Source organism: Oncorhynchus mykiss, chromosome 8 (genome assembly GCF_057628025.1).
Source record: "Oncorhynchus mykiss isolate SJ-2025 chromosome 8, ASM5762802v1, whole genome shotgun sequence".
Lineage (NCBI taxonomy): Eukaryota > Metazoa > Chordata > Actinopteri > Salmoniformes > Salmonidae > Oncorhynchus > Oncorhynchus mykiss.
Window position 1 is genome coordinate 20,315,872 of NC_143029.1, and position 16,426 is coordinate 20,332,297.

General features: G+C 42.6%; 1 protein-coding gene across 50 annotated transcripts in view; it reads right to left on the reverse strand.

Annotated features, from left to right (window-relative positions):
* Positions 1 to 16,426, reverse strand: part of LOC110529554 (protein 4.1) — a 110,955-nt gene that overhangs the window by 25,827 nt on the left and 68,702 nt on the right. For all 50 annotated transcript variants that reach the window (XR_016497643.1, XR_016497653.1, XR_016497647.1 and 47 more), the window contains 2 exons: positions 9,592 to 9,696; positions 6,489 to 6,531 (listed from right to left, as the gene is read on the reverse strand). Coding sequence is in view for 36 of the 50 variants with exons in the window: in XM_090242797.1 (XP_090098923.1) it covers positions 6,489 to 6,531; positions 9,592 to 9,696 (148 nt within the window). In the remaining 14 variants the exon portion in view is untranslated. The remainder of the gene's footprint in view (positions 1 to 6,488; positions 6,532 to 9,591; positions 9,697 to 16,426) is intronic.

The window sequence follows — 16,426 nt, forward strand, 5'->3', positions numbered from 1 at the left end:
TTTGATTTGGTCGTGCACAGAGACTAATCTAAAATGGCAGAGTAGAAACAAGGCCTTTAAAATTACACTCCTTTTCATTTTGAGTATTCATCATTAGACACACTGAGGGGACTTTATCAGTAAAATAGACTACATTTGGATTCAACCACCTAGCAGAAAACATTTCAGAACCACACACTCAACTCCCACAAAAGGGTTTATAAAATCAACATAAAATCTTCAACACTAAATCATGATATGGATTCACTTCTATATAAGCAAATCTACTTTCTAGTAGTAGCCTACTTTTTATATAGAGACTACTAGTGTTGGGGTCAAATGGGGGCCAGATGGGCTTAAGAGCCCTTTGCAGGGCTCCATGTTATACTTCCTGTTGTCAGTGATAAGAGAGCCGCCATGTGAGATGAGACAGGATTAGCAGTGCTAATACACACTACCTACTCAACTCTGTGTGTGTGTGTCCAGTCACAGACCACTGGCTTGATGTGGCAATGCCTAGAGCCTTGTCAGTATTAGGGTAGGGCTGGTTGTCACCTAGCAACCGCTAACTAAGAGAGAAAGAGAGAGAAGGGGTGGGTCGGGGGTAGCGCTATCCTGATTACACCGGGGAGAGAAGAGATGGATGATGATCAGTCTCTCACCCTCTGGGTGGGAGACATGATGTTATGCAATGGCTCAATTTACAACAAATATCCACCGTGTCCTGACATAACAGACTTAAATAGTCTTCCCACTCTCTTTCCCTGAAATGTATGTTCCAAAACATGAGGAATTCAGGCTTTCATCCAGAAAAGGGATAGTGAAATAAGAGGTAAGGAATTAGGGCCAGGCAAGGAAGGAATTCCATTGACTGTGCGGAGAAATGACATTAGGGGATAAATTCATTTCTCTTTTCAAGTCTGCACAACATCGAGAATTCAAGGAAAATCATAAAAAACAATGCTCTTTTCCCCCCCTTTTTAAATCTACAAAACAAGAAGGAAAACCATGCCAAATTCACACATGCTTAGTACGGGCATGGGATACAGGATATGTTATTAAAGAGGAATTCCAAAAATTACCCCACAAACTAAACTGCCACTGTTCCTCTCCTGTTACAACTGTGGTCATATTGTAGTCATTGTCCTTTGGCCAGACCGAGCGGAGAGATCAGTGACCGTTTGAGGAAGCAAGGAGCAGTTATGTGAGGATCTGTCCAAGAATAGTGATTTCTTGGTGTGTGTGTGAGCAGTAGAGAAACTGTGCAGAACAGTATCTTCAACTGTCCAATTAGGTGTAGTATTTCAGGTGGGAATGGACAAAAATCGATAGCAAAAAAATGGTGTCATCTAGCACAGAAACAGCTTTGGAAATCAGGGTAATTTTTTAAGTGAGCATTCATGAGCAGACTCTTACAAAGTAAGCGTTTTTTTAAAGATGACCTTCAAAAAGTCAGCTGTGGTGGTGTGACATGGGCACAAGGGATTTCAGTCTCCCCCTCATCTCTGGCCTGTTTTTTGATTTTCAATTATCCTTGAAACGTTCCAGTCTGAGTCACAGGCTGAAGATAAATGGGTCTGAGCTGAGGCCTCAATTCATGTGATAGGCTAGCCTCCATTCCCTAGTACCACACACACACACTATAGAGTGCTATTACAGGGCACACAGGCACAGCAGCTTGCATGAAATGGAATTGGGAGGGGAGTGCCATATCATAGAATCCTATCCACAAGCAGCAATACCTCCAGGGGTACGCGCAACGCTGTTCTTCGGGGGCACGCCAAATAAAAATGTGAATCACATTTATAAAAATATATAGACTACTGTTCAAAAGTTTGGGGGTCACTTAGAAATGTCCTTGTTTTTGAAATATATATATTTTGTCCATTAAAATATCAAATTGATCAGAAATAGTGTAGACATTGTTCATGTTGTAAATGGCTATTGTAGCTGGAAATGGCAGATTTATGAAATATTTACATAGGCGTACAGAGGCCCATTATCAGCAACCATCACTCCTGTGTTCCAATGGCACGTTGTGTTAGCTAATCCAAGTTCATCATTTTAAAAAGGCTAATTGATCATTAGAAAAGCCTTTCGCAATTATGAAAGCACAGCCGAATACTGTTGCCCTAATTAAAGAAGCAATAAAACTGGCCTTCTTTAGACTAGTTGAGAATCTGGAGCATCAGCATTTGTGGGTTCGATTACAGGCTCAAAATGGCCAGAAACAAATAACATTCTACTTAAACTTGTCAGTCTATTCTTGTTCTGAGATAAGGCTATTCCATGCAAGAAACTGAAGATCTCGTACGATGCTGTGTACTACTCCCTTCACAGAACAGCACAAACTGGCCCTAAACAGAATAGAAAGAGTGGGAGTCCCCGGTACACAACAGAGCAAGAGGACAAGTACATTAGTGTGTCTAGTTTAAAAACAGATGACTCACAAGTCCTCAACTGGCAGCTTCATTAAATAATACCCGCAAAACACCAGTCTCAACGTCAACAGTGAAAAGGCGACTCTGGGATGCTGGCCTTCAAGGATGCTGGTTATCAAAGGGCAAAGTATTGAGAAGTCTTTTTTTGAATTGAGAGACGAGCTTAAAGTTTTCTTTACTGACCATAATTTTCACTTGTTTGACCGCTTGCATGATGACGAGTTTCTCACACTACTGGCCCACCTGGGTGATGTTTTTTCTCCCCTGAATGATCTGAATCTAGGATTACAGGGGCTCTCCAACTATATTCAAAGTGCAGGACAAAATTGAGGCTAAGAAGTTGGAGCTCTTATCTGTCTGCATTAACAAGGACAACACACAGGTCTTCCATCATTATGATTTTTTTGTGTGCAAATGAACTCAAGCTTACGGACAATGTCAAATGTGATATAAAACGGACAACACAAACTGGATTCGTTATCCCTTTCATGCCCTGCCTCCAGTCCATTTACCGATATCTGAACAAGAGAGCCTCATCGAAATTACAACAAGCGGTTCTGTGAAATGTATTTTAATCAGAATCCACCGCCATATTTCTGGATAGGGCTGCGACCATTGTTTCTTGCCTTGGCAAATCACGCTGTTAAGACACTGATGATCGTTGCAACCACATACCTATGAGAGTGGATTCTCGGCCCTCACTAGCATGAAAACTAAATACAGGCACAGACTGTGTGTGGAAAATGGTTTTAAGACAGACTCTCTCCAATTCAACCCAATATTGCAGAGTTATGTGCATCCTTTCAAGCACACCATTCTCATTAACCTGTGGTGAGTTATTCACAAGGTTTTATATGTAAGATGGCTAAATAAAGAGCAAAATAAATGATTTGTATTTGTGTCCTGGTCCTATAAGAGCTCGTCGTCACTTCCCACGAGCCGGGTTGTGACAAACTCACCCTCATTCTTATGTTTAATAAATGTATCGTATAGTGTGTGTGTGTGTGTGTGTGTGTGTGTGTGTGTGTGTGGCAGGCTTACAATGATGGCAAAAAACAACAATTGAGAGTGCGCTGACCCTGGTGCTAGAGGGGGTACACAGCTGGAGGTTGAATGTTTGAAGGGGTACGGGACAATAAAAAGTTTGGGAATCACTGCTCTAGAGGTTAAGAGCGTTGGATCAGTAACCGAAAGGTTGCTAGTTCGAATCCAGAGCCGAGTAGTTGGGAAAATAATCTTTCACTTAACACTAATTTCTCCTGTAAATTGCTCTGGATAAGAGCATTTTTAGTAATCGACTAAAGCTCAAATAAAAACACTTTTTTTTTACGCACATGTACACGCTAGAATTAGAATGCACGGTAGAGTATGAGAGAAAACAAATGTCATCAAGCATTTCATTTTAAAAGTATTTTTTTCTTGCGTCTACACAAAGCAATGCTGGTAAAGTGAGAGGATAAATTGCCAGAAAAGAGACTGTTTGCATTATGTCTGGAATTGTGACGTGTATAGTAAAAAAAAATTAAAAAAAATTTTAAGTCTACATTTAGTGTTTATAATGTAATGACCTGGCTAGATCATAAATGACAAAAGTCCAGACAGAGAATTGAGTTTACGAATTCCCCGTTTATTAACAACTCAAAACAGGCTACTGTTTGGCTGTTGCCCACGCAAAATAAATCAAGGACCCCAGTATAAAACACTGACAATCTCTTGTTAAGATGGTTAACGTAAGAGAGAACAATGGTTAAGCATGGTCTTACACTTGCAGTGCTCCACCAACCACAAGGATGCTTGGCACCGGAACATTCTAGACATTCCAGTGGTTGGCAGATAGTAGGTTGACTAGCATGTCAAACCCTGCAAACACTGGGTACTGGTAAGTACAACACAACAAATAAACAGCATAACACACAGCTAGCTGTATGTGCAGGTAGCTACAAAAAGTTTAGCTGCCATTGCCAATAATACATTTTTGCAAACAATAACTTTATGCCCACCATTGTTGATTTCAAGCACATAACCTACAGGCACATAGCCTATGCAGGCCACGGCTGGGAAACTCGAGGAACGTCGTTCAAGAGAGAATATTGTTAAGCAGAAAGATTGAGACTAGCTTAATTTCATCCAAAAATGTAGGAAGAGGATAGCTAGCTTTTGCAAGCTAACGTTATCTGCTGTCACTTCAACAAGAAGCAACTGAACACATTGACCATAAAATCCACCCCTCCAAAGAAAGTATGGCTCCGTGGCTTCTCCGAGACAACACCCGATCTGTGATCGGATCCACGGCCGAAGCATGGCATTTCAGTAGAGCCAGCCCTCGGCAGGCCGTATAGAAAACTCTATAGAGCATAGAGGTAGCAAGCTTGCTACCTATTTAATTTACCCAGTTCACTTCTATGCCAGGGATAATGCTCACGGCTGTTTGAGATGCTTTAGCGCCACAATGGACAGCATCCACTTTGAGAAACAACTTCTTGTTAAAGTCATCCTTCCATTGTTGATAGCCCTGGAAGTTCAGGGATGAAATGTGCCCCGCAGATTGACGAGTAGACACCCAATTTACCCGTCTCATTTTCAAATTGATCCTACTTTTAATACGTTTTTAATTCACCATGTGACACTGACCCCAGGACATTGCGGGATTGTTTTTACAAAGCTAGAGATGACTTGGAGAAAACCTCAAACCCAATGTTTAGAACGACAATATTATAACAATTGCTTTAAAGAGTTTGTAATTTGGGAAGGTTTTCTTGGGGTTCTCCAAGTCACTATTATATGCGTTTCTGGTATTGAGAAATAGGCGCTACACCGCCTTTAAAGAAAATGGAGTGTCCCAATATCTACCATTTCCATGGATCCCACGGGCAGTCAGTGACCATAAACCCCTAGTGATCTCAGTTACAGACTTGGTAGTGAACTCTGCCTGCCTATAGACCGGAATCAGTCAAGTCAGTATAACTGTGGTCTCACTTGTCAGAAAGTCAACGGATCTGGAGCACTATCTCAGAGAGCAAACTGTGGCTGACAGACAGGTATAGGGCATCTGTTCCTCACTCATTGACGCAAGGTGTTCAAACAGTTCAAACAAGACAGAGATAAGTCGAGAAAACAGGCATAGCTTTGGTTGCTGGACAGCCAGGTAAAATGGGGATTTCTTTGCTGACGGTCATCTGCTCTTAAATGTTCTTGCATCGTCACTGACAGCCGCTGTCACAGTCGGTGTGGCAGAAAACTCAAACACAGAACGACCAAAAGGCACTAATAAGCATGGCTGTGCCTGGCTTAGTGCAGTGACTGGGTCCTGGGTGACCTGCAGATGTGGGTTTGGATAACAACATTAAAATCACTACCAGGCAGCACAATGGGTCTTTATTGAACCAGGCAGGGGTACAACACATAAAGCAGCCTTGACTGTTGCATCTTTCAGAGGGAGGATCCCATTCCCTTTCTCTCCCCTGAAGGAGGGACCAGACCAGCCCAGCGACTCTGAACATGATGCAAACGGATACATCAAGTTAAGGAGAGAGAAAGAGGCCAGTTTTGGGCCGCTGTAGACTAACGCATACCAGGCCCTGGACAGGAAAGTACCTCCGCTCGGAGCTGCCGTTCCCATGGCTAGAGTGAATTCCCTCTGTGTGTTTATAAACGCCTGGTCGTTGTTACTGGCAGTGCTCTGGAAGTATCAGACTGGGGATGGGTGAGCAGCCTCCCCCCACCCAACACACATCATCCCAAACACATCCCCCCCGCACCATCCAGAATTACTGCAATCCAGTTACCAGATGTGAAAAGAGCATGTCACTCCAGGAGACGATAAATAACGTATCTGCTCAAGATCCAGTAAATGTCAACAGTAACATTAGTTATTAGTTTTACTGGAATAGACTTGGGGGATAGAGTGATCGAGTGCTTTGTTAGGAGAAATTATAGGGTACAGTGTGGAAGTCTTTCTTGAGGTTGGTATGTACAGTAAAGCCAATTGGTGTGAACTCCGGTGGCCATGTTACTTAATGAGACACTTCATACAGAAAGTTTCAAAAAGGTTAAAAAGCCACAACTTACTGCAGATCTGACGTTTGATCTCCTTTGTAGGGTCCAGCCAGCACTATAGAAGAGAAACAAAGGAGATATAAGCTGTGGTATTAACAAGTACGCAGAAATTGTAACACAGTATCAAACTTCTACCAATTAATCAGACTTCAAATTTTCCCTGTTGAGTAACCACGGTGATTGGCAACACGTTAAAGCATTCATAATGCAATTAACTACTATACCACCTAAACATAGAACACTGTGCCGTTTCTAATACAAATACACTAGGACCTCCTTTTATTTCCCTTCTCAGGTACTTTAGTAGATCAGGTATGTCAAGAAAAGTAGAATCAAACACAAGACAGAAGGTAGCATTTTGCACAGAGCTACTGTAAAGAGCATAACTCTCAATTTAGCACCAGTCCAGACCACAGACAACAAAACTAGCCATGGTGGTCATTACTGGTCTGATCCCTGAACTTCAGCACACCACTTTCATATAAACAAACACACATGATGAAAACACATTCCACTAAACTACACAGCCTAGCCTCTTCCCTCATCTCCACACCCCACCCCCGTGGCTAGCCTACAGTTTCCAGTTCAAAGCGGAACAAAAGTCAGCATTTAGCCCCACTGCAAATATGCTAATCTCGCTCCCAACAGTCTCCCTCACGGACTGATCTGGAGCCTGCAGAGACAGTGGAGCGTGTTGACTGTCTCATTAACTTCTCTAGGGTAGGGGACAGCATTGGGAATTTTGGATGAAAAGTGTGCCCAAATTCCACTGCCCGCTACTCTGCCATAAAAGATAGAATATGCATATAAGATTTGGATAGAAAACACTGAAGTTTCTAAAACTGTTTGAATGATGTCTGTGTGTAACAGAACTCATATGGCAGGCAAAAACCGGAGAAAAAATCCAATCAGGAAGTGGGAAATCTGAGGTTTGTAGTTTCGACTCGTCCTATATAATACACAGTGTCTATGGGGTCATGTTGCACTTCCTAAGGCTTCCACTAGATGTCAACAGTCTTTAGAACCTTGTTTGATGCTTCTACTGTGATGTGGGGGCAAATGAGAGGGGAATGAGTCAGAGGTCTGCCAGCAGCCACGAGCTCAGTCTCGCACGTTCACGTGAGAGCGACCTGCATTCCATTGCATTTCTGAAGACAAAGGAATTCTCCGGTTGGAACATTATTGAAGATTTATGTTAAAAACATTCCTAAAGATTGATTCTATACATCGTTTGACATGTTTCTACGGACTGTAACGGAACTTTTGGACTTTGTCTGCTCGTGCGCCATGAAGTTGGAATACAGGGCTGAACGTGCTAACAACGAGGAGGATTTTGGACATAAATGATGGACATTATCGAACAAAACAAACATTTGTTGTGGAACTGGGATTCCTGGGAGTGCATTCTGATGAAGATCAAAGGTAAGTGAACATTTATAATGCTATTTCTGACTTCTGTTGACTCAAACATAGCAGATATCAATTTGGCTTGATTTGTCGTCTGAGCGCCGTACTCATGTTTTTTTTTTTTTTTTATTTAAAAATCTGACACAGCGGTTGCATTAAGGAGAAGTATATCTTTAATTCTGTGAATAACACTTGTATCGTTTATCAATGTTTATTATGAGTATTTCTGTAAATTGATGTGGCTCTCTGCAAAATCACCGGATGTTTTTGAACTACTGAATCTAACGCGCTAATGTAAACTCAGATTTTTTTATATAAATATGAACTTTACCAAACCAAACATACATGTATTGTGTAACATGAAGTCCTAAGAGTGTCATCTGATGAAGATCAAAGGTTAGTGATACATTTTATCTATATTTCCGCTTTTTGTGACTCCTCGCTTTGGCTAGAAAATGGCTGTGTTTTTCTGTGATTTGGCTCTGACCTAACATAATGGTTCGGTTTGCTTTCGTCGTAAAGCCTTTTTGAAATTGGACACTGGCTGGATTTACAACAAGTGTATCTTTAAAATGGTGTAAAATACATGTATGTTTGAGGAATTTTAATTATGCGATTTCTGTTTTGAATTTGGCACCCTGCAGTTTCACTGGCTGTTGACAGGTAGGACGCTACCGTACCACGTACCCTAGAGAGGTTAAGCTCCAATTACAGTGTGCAGGGGAGAGTTCAACATCCAGGCCCAAAGCCATAAGATGTGAGAAGGATACAGTCTGTGAACAAGGCCTTTGTTCAATTACCACTTGAAATCATTTTAAATACTTTAGGTGTGCCTGATTGATTGGCTGTTGCAATGGAACCAATATAAGTCCCAAAAGTGCAATTAAAATAGCATTTGAACCAGTGTTGGGATCAATTCCATTTCAATTCAGGAAGTACACTGAAATTACAAATTCAGCCTATCCTCAATGCTTTTCAATTAGAAACATTTTGAATTGGAATTTGGTTTACTTTCTGAATTAAAATCAAAATTGACCCCAACCCTGATTTGAATCCAGGTCTTCTGTGAACCAGGCCTGCTTGGCAGCGGGCAAGAGCAGAGTCAGTTTGGACTGAAGTTTGTGAGCGGAGCCTCGTTTGTCTCCAACCAGTGATATTACAGCACTCCAATAAACAGTGTCGACACAGATATGGAAAATAACGACTGTTATTCCCTGGAAGCATATCTGGGTTCTCTGGAGGTTTACTGCACACTTCAGACATCCTGTGAGGATGGGGTGGACTTAAAGTACTTCCCTGTGTTTTATCATCCATCACAGGCCTTTGTTAAAACGATCAATTATATGGTCTATCAGGCCCGCTGAAGGTTTAGAATGTCTAAAGAGTGCATATTGATCTTGAGGAATATTATGTGGTATCAGTTACAAGTCAAGCCAATAGTCATTGTTGCTATTGTAGCAGAGAAACAATGTAAAACGTTTAGGACATAATTGCAAAAACATCTGTGCCATTAGGTGAGAAGGTTATATGATACATTTTATGAAGTAGTTATGCCTGAAGTAGTACTGGTACTTCAGAAACAAAACATACAAAAAAATGGATTGGAAAGCTTTATGTACAAGAGGAGTTTGTATTTTGTAATGTGTTTGCTGTTCTGGAAAAGCCTCTTATTGTACAAGAAAGTGGTACAAAAAACAAAAAACTTTACCGTCTGGTCAGCGTTGTCTTTGAAACTCAACCCAAAGTAGTCCTTCTCCAGTAGGTTCAGGGTTTCACACACTTTGAAAAACAGGTACTGGCCTTTGGCCCGTTTCTACAGAGAGTGAAGAACAAAGAGAAGAGAATGAAAAAGCATTACATTAATCATCAATTAGAAAGAACAGTTGACATTTAGAAATAACGACCTACAACCCGCAGCGAGGCAGATTATTTTGAGAACTCGGGATAAATATTTCTACCACCCATCATTCCTCATGCATTTCATTTAACGGAAAACACCCTTACAAAACTTAAATGACAAAACCTTAAATTACAATCTTTCACAGTTCATTACGACAGGGTTCATTTACGTGGAGTTTAATATATGTGGCTCATGAATGCAACAGTTGTAATGGTTGTGTTTGGAAAGTGTCAGAAACTGTAGAGAATGCACTCCCCCGGGGCATCTCTTGGGTGTGAGGTGATATCTGCCCTGCAGACAGACAAACGTGCAGTTTGGGACAGCTTGGCAGCTCTCTTCAGCTGGTCCTGCATTCACCTGCACAGCAGAACTAGACAGTATGGGCATTACAGAAAAATCCCCACGGAAGCCCATGAACTGCGTGATCACTGCATATTGGTCCATTGACACTTGTGGAATGAGGGAGCAATTTGAGATGAATTGCAGTGTGGACAAAGGGGACAAACTCTACTACACACCTCCCCGGGGTAACACATTGCCTCAGGCGGAAGGAACAATAACCATAAAAAGTTCAAAGGACAATGACGCTGCATTCTAGACAGAGGGTGGTGGGGTGGGGGTGGGGGGGGGAGAATAAAGAATGCTGTGCATTTGTGTTTCTCCTCCTTGGGAGGGTCGAGACATTTAAGATATGCTGGTATCAGCCACTTCAGAGAAAGACACTTGAGGCTTTTTGAATACCTCTTAATTTCCCCTCTCCCTGACAACAGACACTGTTACATTAGATAGTATGCTGAGTGTGTGTGTGCAGACTATCTGCTGGGAGGCAGCAACATGCTGGTAGCCAGAGGAGTGCAGCCCTGAGAGACAATTTGGCACCAGTAGATTCTGAGTTGTATGTCTAAGGTTTTGCCTTTGGTTTCAAATAAACCTCTTTACACATTACCTTGCATCTTCTGTCATGGCACGTCCCTCTGAGCTACATATTGATCAATCAGAACAGGAACTCAGTTGATTTTAATTTACATTGTAAATAAGATTTTGTTCTTAATTAACTTGCCTGGATAGATACGTTTGATAAAATAAACAAGGCTGATGGGGAAGACAAATGTTCAGGGCCAGCTCTTTCTACTACTAAAGCACTTTAGTGCTGACTGGTCAACAGTCATTAAGTATTGTTGGCACAGAACAAAATTGATTTTACACATGTTTACTATTGATCATGCAGAAGCCATTGCCTTGGAGTGCATTATTCAGCACTTGAAAAAATACACACAAAAAAAACCCAGAGATTTCAGATGCTTCAAATTGAATCTTGGGTTACAGTGCAAATGCAATGGAACCGTCTGTGCCCTAGGTTGATAATTGTGCCTGACAGAGAGAGACTGCAGCACAAGCAGACTAGTCTTGATATGAATTACTGCCTCCTGCTCAGTGTCATGTAATTCCCAATAAAATATGTTTGATGGCAACATCTCACTGGAACGAGAAAAGCAACCCAATCTCATTGGTGGGTGTAACAGTACAGAGCCACAGACCAAAGGCTTCATAAAACTTCAGGCCATACACTGTATATTCCATCCAAATAGGCTAACAGTCTCTTACAGCCTTAAAAAAAAAAAAAAAAAATAACAGAGCTATTTACGCTATGTTCAACTGGAGGTGAGGTAAACACACATGACCCTAATCCCCATGGTGTTGGTGAGAGAGATGCTCCTTCCTGAGGGCTGTCGTAACCAGGACAATGCTCCATGGAAACAAACTTGTGCATGAGAGGCAGATCATCCACTCTGGGTCTCTATGGACTGAAGCCATCCGTCAAAAAGGTGTAGCTAGGCCTATGCTATGCTAGCGAACTACTAGCTTGCCTCATTAGGTTTCTTCCATTGGCCAGCGCGCTACAGTGCAGGTCAATTAGCTTAGTCATTAACATGCTAACAGAGGGCACTTCAGGACCAAGGGCTTTGCCCTGTCAGCTTTAGCCAAGGAAGGAGCATAGAGCATTAGTATTACCTCATTTGCAATCACACGTCAAGCGAGTTTGCGTAAGTTTTATGTCAGTATTTGTGTGTACATTCCCTATACATGCGCGCCAAGCTTACAAAGGGTGTATACAAAGCACCAGAAATCTTTGGAAACATAAAGTCATGCTTTGGCACATTACAGTAAATGAGTGGTCGAATTATGAATGCTAGCGAGTTGCCCCGAAAACACACGAACGTTCAATAATGCAGCGATGCAGGAGATGATGCATAGAGTAACAGTGGAACAGCCAACAATACACCCAGTGAGGAGGACTAGCAGGCTAAGTGGAGATGGGTTAGTGCTGGGTGCATTACTGCAGCCTAATTGAAATTGGCAGGTTGGAACAAGCAAAAGGCCTGGGCTGTCTGCTAAGGATTTAACAGAGCACATGGTTAAGGGTAGGAAGCAGTTTTTACTCACCAAAGTAACACAGTGAGGTGAATGACTTTGTAATTATAAGTAACGAGCGCAACTACAACTACATTACTGTTATTTTGTATACATTGTTTTAGCAACAGTCATTTTTTAAAATATATATATAATATTTGATAGTTAGATATTGGGATATTCTTTGACATATTGCAATATTTATTTCAATGACTGATCAAAACTAATTTTCTCATTGTGCTCTCGTCTCTGTGCAGCAGATACTCACTAGTCAGTTCATTAGGGACAAACAGCTAATACTGAGTCGGACCCCCCTTTGCCTCCTGAACCGCCAGAATTCTTCAGGGCATTCAATAAGGTGTCGGAAACGTTTCACAGGGATGTTAGTCCATGCTGACGCGATGGCATCCCGCAGTAGCTGCCGAGGTACATTCCTGCTGCGAACAGCCGTTCCATCTCATCCAAAAGATGCTCTATTGGGTTGAGGTCTGGGGACTGTGCAGGCCACTCAAGTAAACTGAACTCGCTGTCATCTTGCAGGTGATGATTTTCCACTCAATTGTCCAGTGTTGGTGATCGTGTGCCCACTGGAGCTGCTGCTTCTTGTTTTTAGCTGATAGTAGTGGAACACAGGTGGTCGTCTGCTGCAATAGCCCATTCGTAACAAGGTTCGACGAGTTCTGAGATGCTGTTCTGCACTCCACTGTTGTACTGCACCATTATTTGTGGCCCACCTGTTAGCTTGCACAATTCTTGCCATTCACCTTCCAGCTCTCTCAATGAGCTGTTTTCGCCCACAGGACTGCTGCTAACTAGAATTTTTTTGGGTGTCGCACTATTTTTCAGTAAACGTGAAAAGCCCAGGAGGGTGGCCGTTTCTGAGATACTGGATCCAGCGCACCGGGCACCGACGGTCATACCACGCACAAAGACACTTTGAATGGGCAAAACCAATAACCTAACGTTCAACTGAACAGTAACAGAATGCCTCATTGCCTGCCTCTCACGGTCTGTAGGAGCAATCCATTTTTGTGAACGGGGTGGTGTACCTAATAAACTAGCTGGTGAGTGAATATTGTGAGCAATATGTTTGGAACATCGAATCGCAATACATTCGATGTTCTACTCAAGTAGGCCTACACATTGTCCTACTAAACAAATGACAGATTTGGCCCAAAATCTAGGCCTCTTTAAACACTGGGAATCCACACTGGATTTTCTACTCATTTGGCTTTATGGGAGCATTCCTGATGGTCTGGATATTGTTTTGCAATCAGAGAAGGGACGGTTCCATCTCTGGGGAATTAGAGACAGGGTGGGAGAGAGGAACAGAGTGGGGGAGAGACAGAGGGGAGTATGTGACGCCGTCTGTCCATGGCTGGAAGAACCGTGATATCCAGATGCAGTTTTATAATTTCCCATAGGCTTTTAGAGAATCAGCTATAAAACACTCCACCTCTTCTTCTCCAACACAACGATAATTAAATTCACACATTCAAACATCTAGAAAATCGTGGGGCATGGAGAGAATGTGACAGACAATAACTCAAACACCCTTAAAAGCCTTTTTGTTTCTATCTGCAGAGAAGTGTGTTGTGTGATGGTGAGGCTGGTCTCTCTGGATCCCCAGAGCTCTGGGTTGTTACAGCGGATTAGACTCAAATGTATCCATCGGGACTGGAGCCCTAATGCTCGATGAGCTGGACGGCTAAATAATGCAGCAGGAGTCTAGCCAAGCAAAGCGCAGTGGAGGCAACAATGTACTGCACAGAGACACACCACTGGCTGAAGAGGAGAGGACCGTGTTGCTGCACTCACTGACTGTGCCTCTCCTCTCTAATGAGCCCCAGACGCCATTACTGTTTGTTGACACAACATATTACAGTTTCATCACTCTTATATTGCAAGGCACTCACAACTGTATATGTGAGGACAAGGATATACTGTACCTTGAGGAACTAAACAACAATGAGAGAAGAGCAGCCTATAAATCATTTTTACAACGGGAGACTGTTGAGAATGTCTGAAACGACCCTAGTGTGTTAACATGACACATGCAATTGTTTTCCACTGAGGGTTAGTGTTGGCGTTTGCTTTGCTTCTCCCAAAAATTAAGGTTAATCTCTGGAATGCTTTCTTGTCCTCATTTATTTTCTAAACGCTCCCAGATAGATGTAATTCCTCCACTGCAGTCTCATTATAAATTTGCCACTGTCTTCTGGCTGAATACTCCCCAACAATGGCATGTACTGATGCCTCAGCTTTTCTGAAACTGCGAACAAAGCTGTCTCTGTTCAAACAGCACTGTGCAATTAGTGTTGGACCCCATTCACAAACCATACCTCCATCGCAAAACGCATGTTCAGCGGCCCTGGGATCCACCATTAACACTGTCGATCACACAGTTCAACCCTCTCTAGCCTCTGGGATATTAAAATTACTATCCTACACATGAATAACCAATGAGACAGTCAAAAGCAATAACATAACAGATCAGAGCCTGGTGAGGTAGACTTCCGTAACCAACTAGCTTTAACACTTGACTTGTAATTATGAATAAAGCAGCTCCATCTATCCTACGGAGTGGATCATTGGATCACTGCCCTCTGTCACTTCTCCCTTTTCCTAGTCCTTTAGTCTTTTATATGTAGAGATAACTGGCTGACAGACTGGAGGATATGATGACTGGTTATGACTTTGCAGTCAGGGAGGGTTGGTTTGCCACGTGTCTGCGGGGGACAGCATATGCTATAGGTTTAATCTGTGGGGGGCTCAGAACCCCCCGCTAATCTGCCCTGCCCGTGGTGGGCTTCAGAGAACCAGACGTGAGAACCAGACGAGCCCCCGCCATCCACCCTGCTTTTACCCCAGCCAGGCCCTGGGGCTTGGGCAGGGGTGTCACCCGCCCCAATCCCTCCAACGTCCAGGTCGGATTAAGGGCCGGCCCTCTCAATCAGCTCATTGGCTGATCTTTTACCCACTTCCATCAGTACGAGCGCTTACCCCAGTAGTGCAAGATGTATGGAATTTTGCTTTAAAACTGCAAAATTGTCTTTGCACCTCCAACAAAACAGAGTTGCAGGACAAAAACCTGCAAAATGTTCTCTCCACCAACAAGAGGAGTGAACAGTTTGGGTCATGTACAATGCGCAAGAAGATTGGGGAACATCTTGCGAGTGTGCCCCAATGTTGGAACGGGGATCTGAGTGAAAAAGTTTGGGAACCTGTGCATTGCACCACATTACTCCCACCCATACTCAGGCTTCATGTGCATCCGAGGACAAGAGAGAGAGGGCATCCAGCCCTCCACCAGACACAGGCCCAGTCCAATGATCTCCCAGCCCTAGACACACAACACTGGTCATTACACAGCCAAACCAGATGATAGCCCACATCATTAAAACCCATGGAAGAAGCCAAATGGAGCCAGACTTAAAAATGTGAGCTAAGGTCCAATGTAGTGAAAGCTAATTCACCTGTACAGTACCAGTCAAAAGTTGAGACACCTACTCATTTAAGGGTTTTTCTTCATTTTTTACTATTTTCTACATTGTAGAATAATAGTGAAGACATCAGAACTATGTAATAATACATACAGTTCAAGTCAGAAGTTCACATAGGTTAGTCATTAAACATTGTTTTTCCAACCACGACAAAAATGTATTTTGGCAAGTTGGTTAGGATATCTACTTTGTGCATGACAAGTAATTTTTTACAGACATTAATTCACTGTATCACAATTCCTGTGGGTCAGAAGTTAACATTCACTAAGTTGACTGTGCCTTTAAACAGCTTGGACAATTCCAGAAAGGGATGTCATGGCTTTAGAAGCTTCTGATAGGTTAATTGACATGATTTGAGTCAATTGGAGGTGTACCTGTGGATGTATTTCAAGGCCTACCTTCAAACTGTGCTTCGCTTGACATCATGGGAAAATCAAAAGAAAATCAGCCACGACCTCAGGAAAATAATTTGTCGACCTCCACATGTCTGGTTCATCCTTGGGAGCAATAACCAAACGTCTGAAGGTACCACGTTCATCTGTACAAACAATAGTACGCAACTATAAACACCATGGGACCACGCAGCCGTCATACCGCTCAGGAAGGAGACGCGTTCTGTCTCCTAGAGATGAACGTACTTTGGTGCGAAAAGTGTAAATCAATCCCAGAACAGCAGCAAAGGACCGTGTGAAGATGCTGGAGGAAACGGGTACAAAAGTAGCTATATC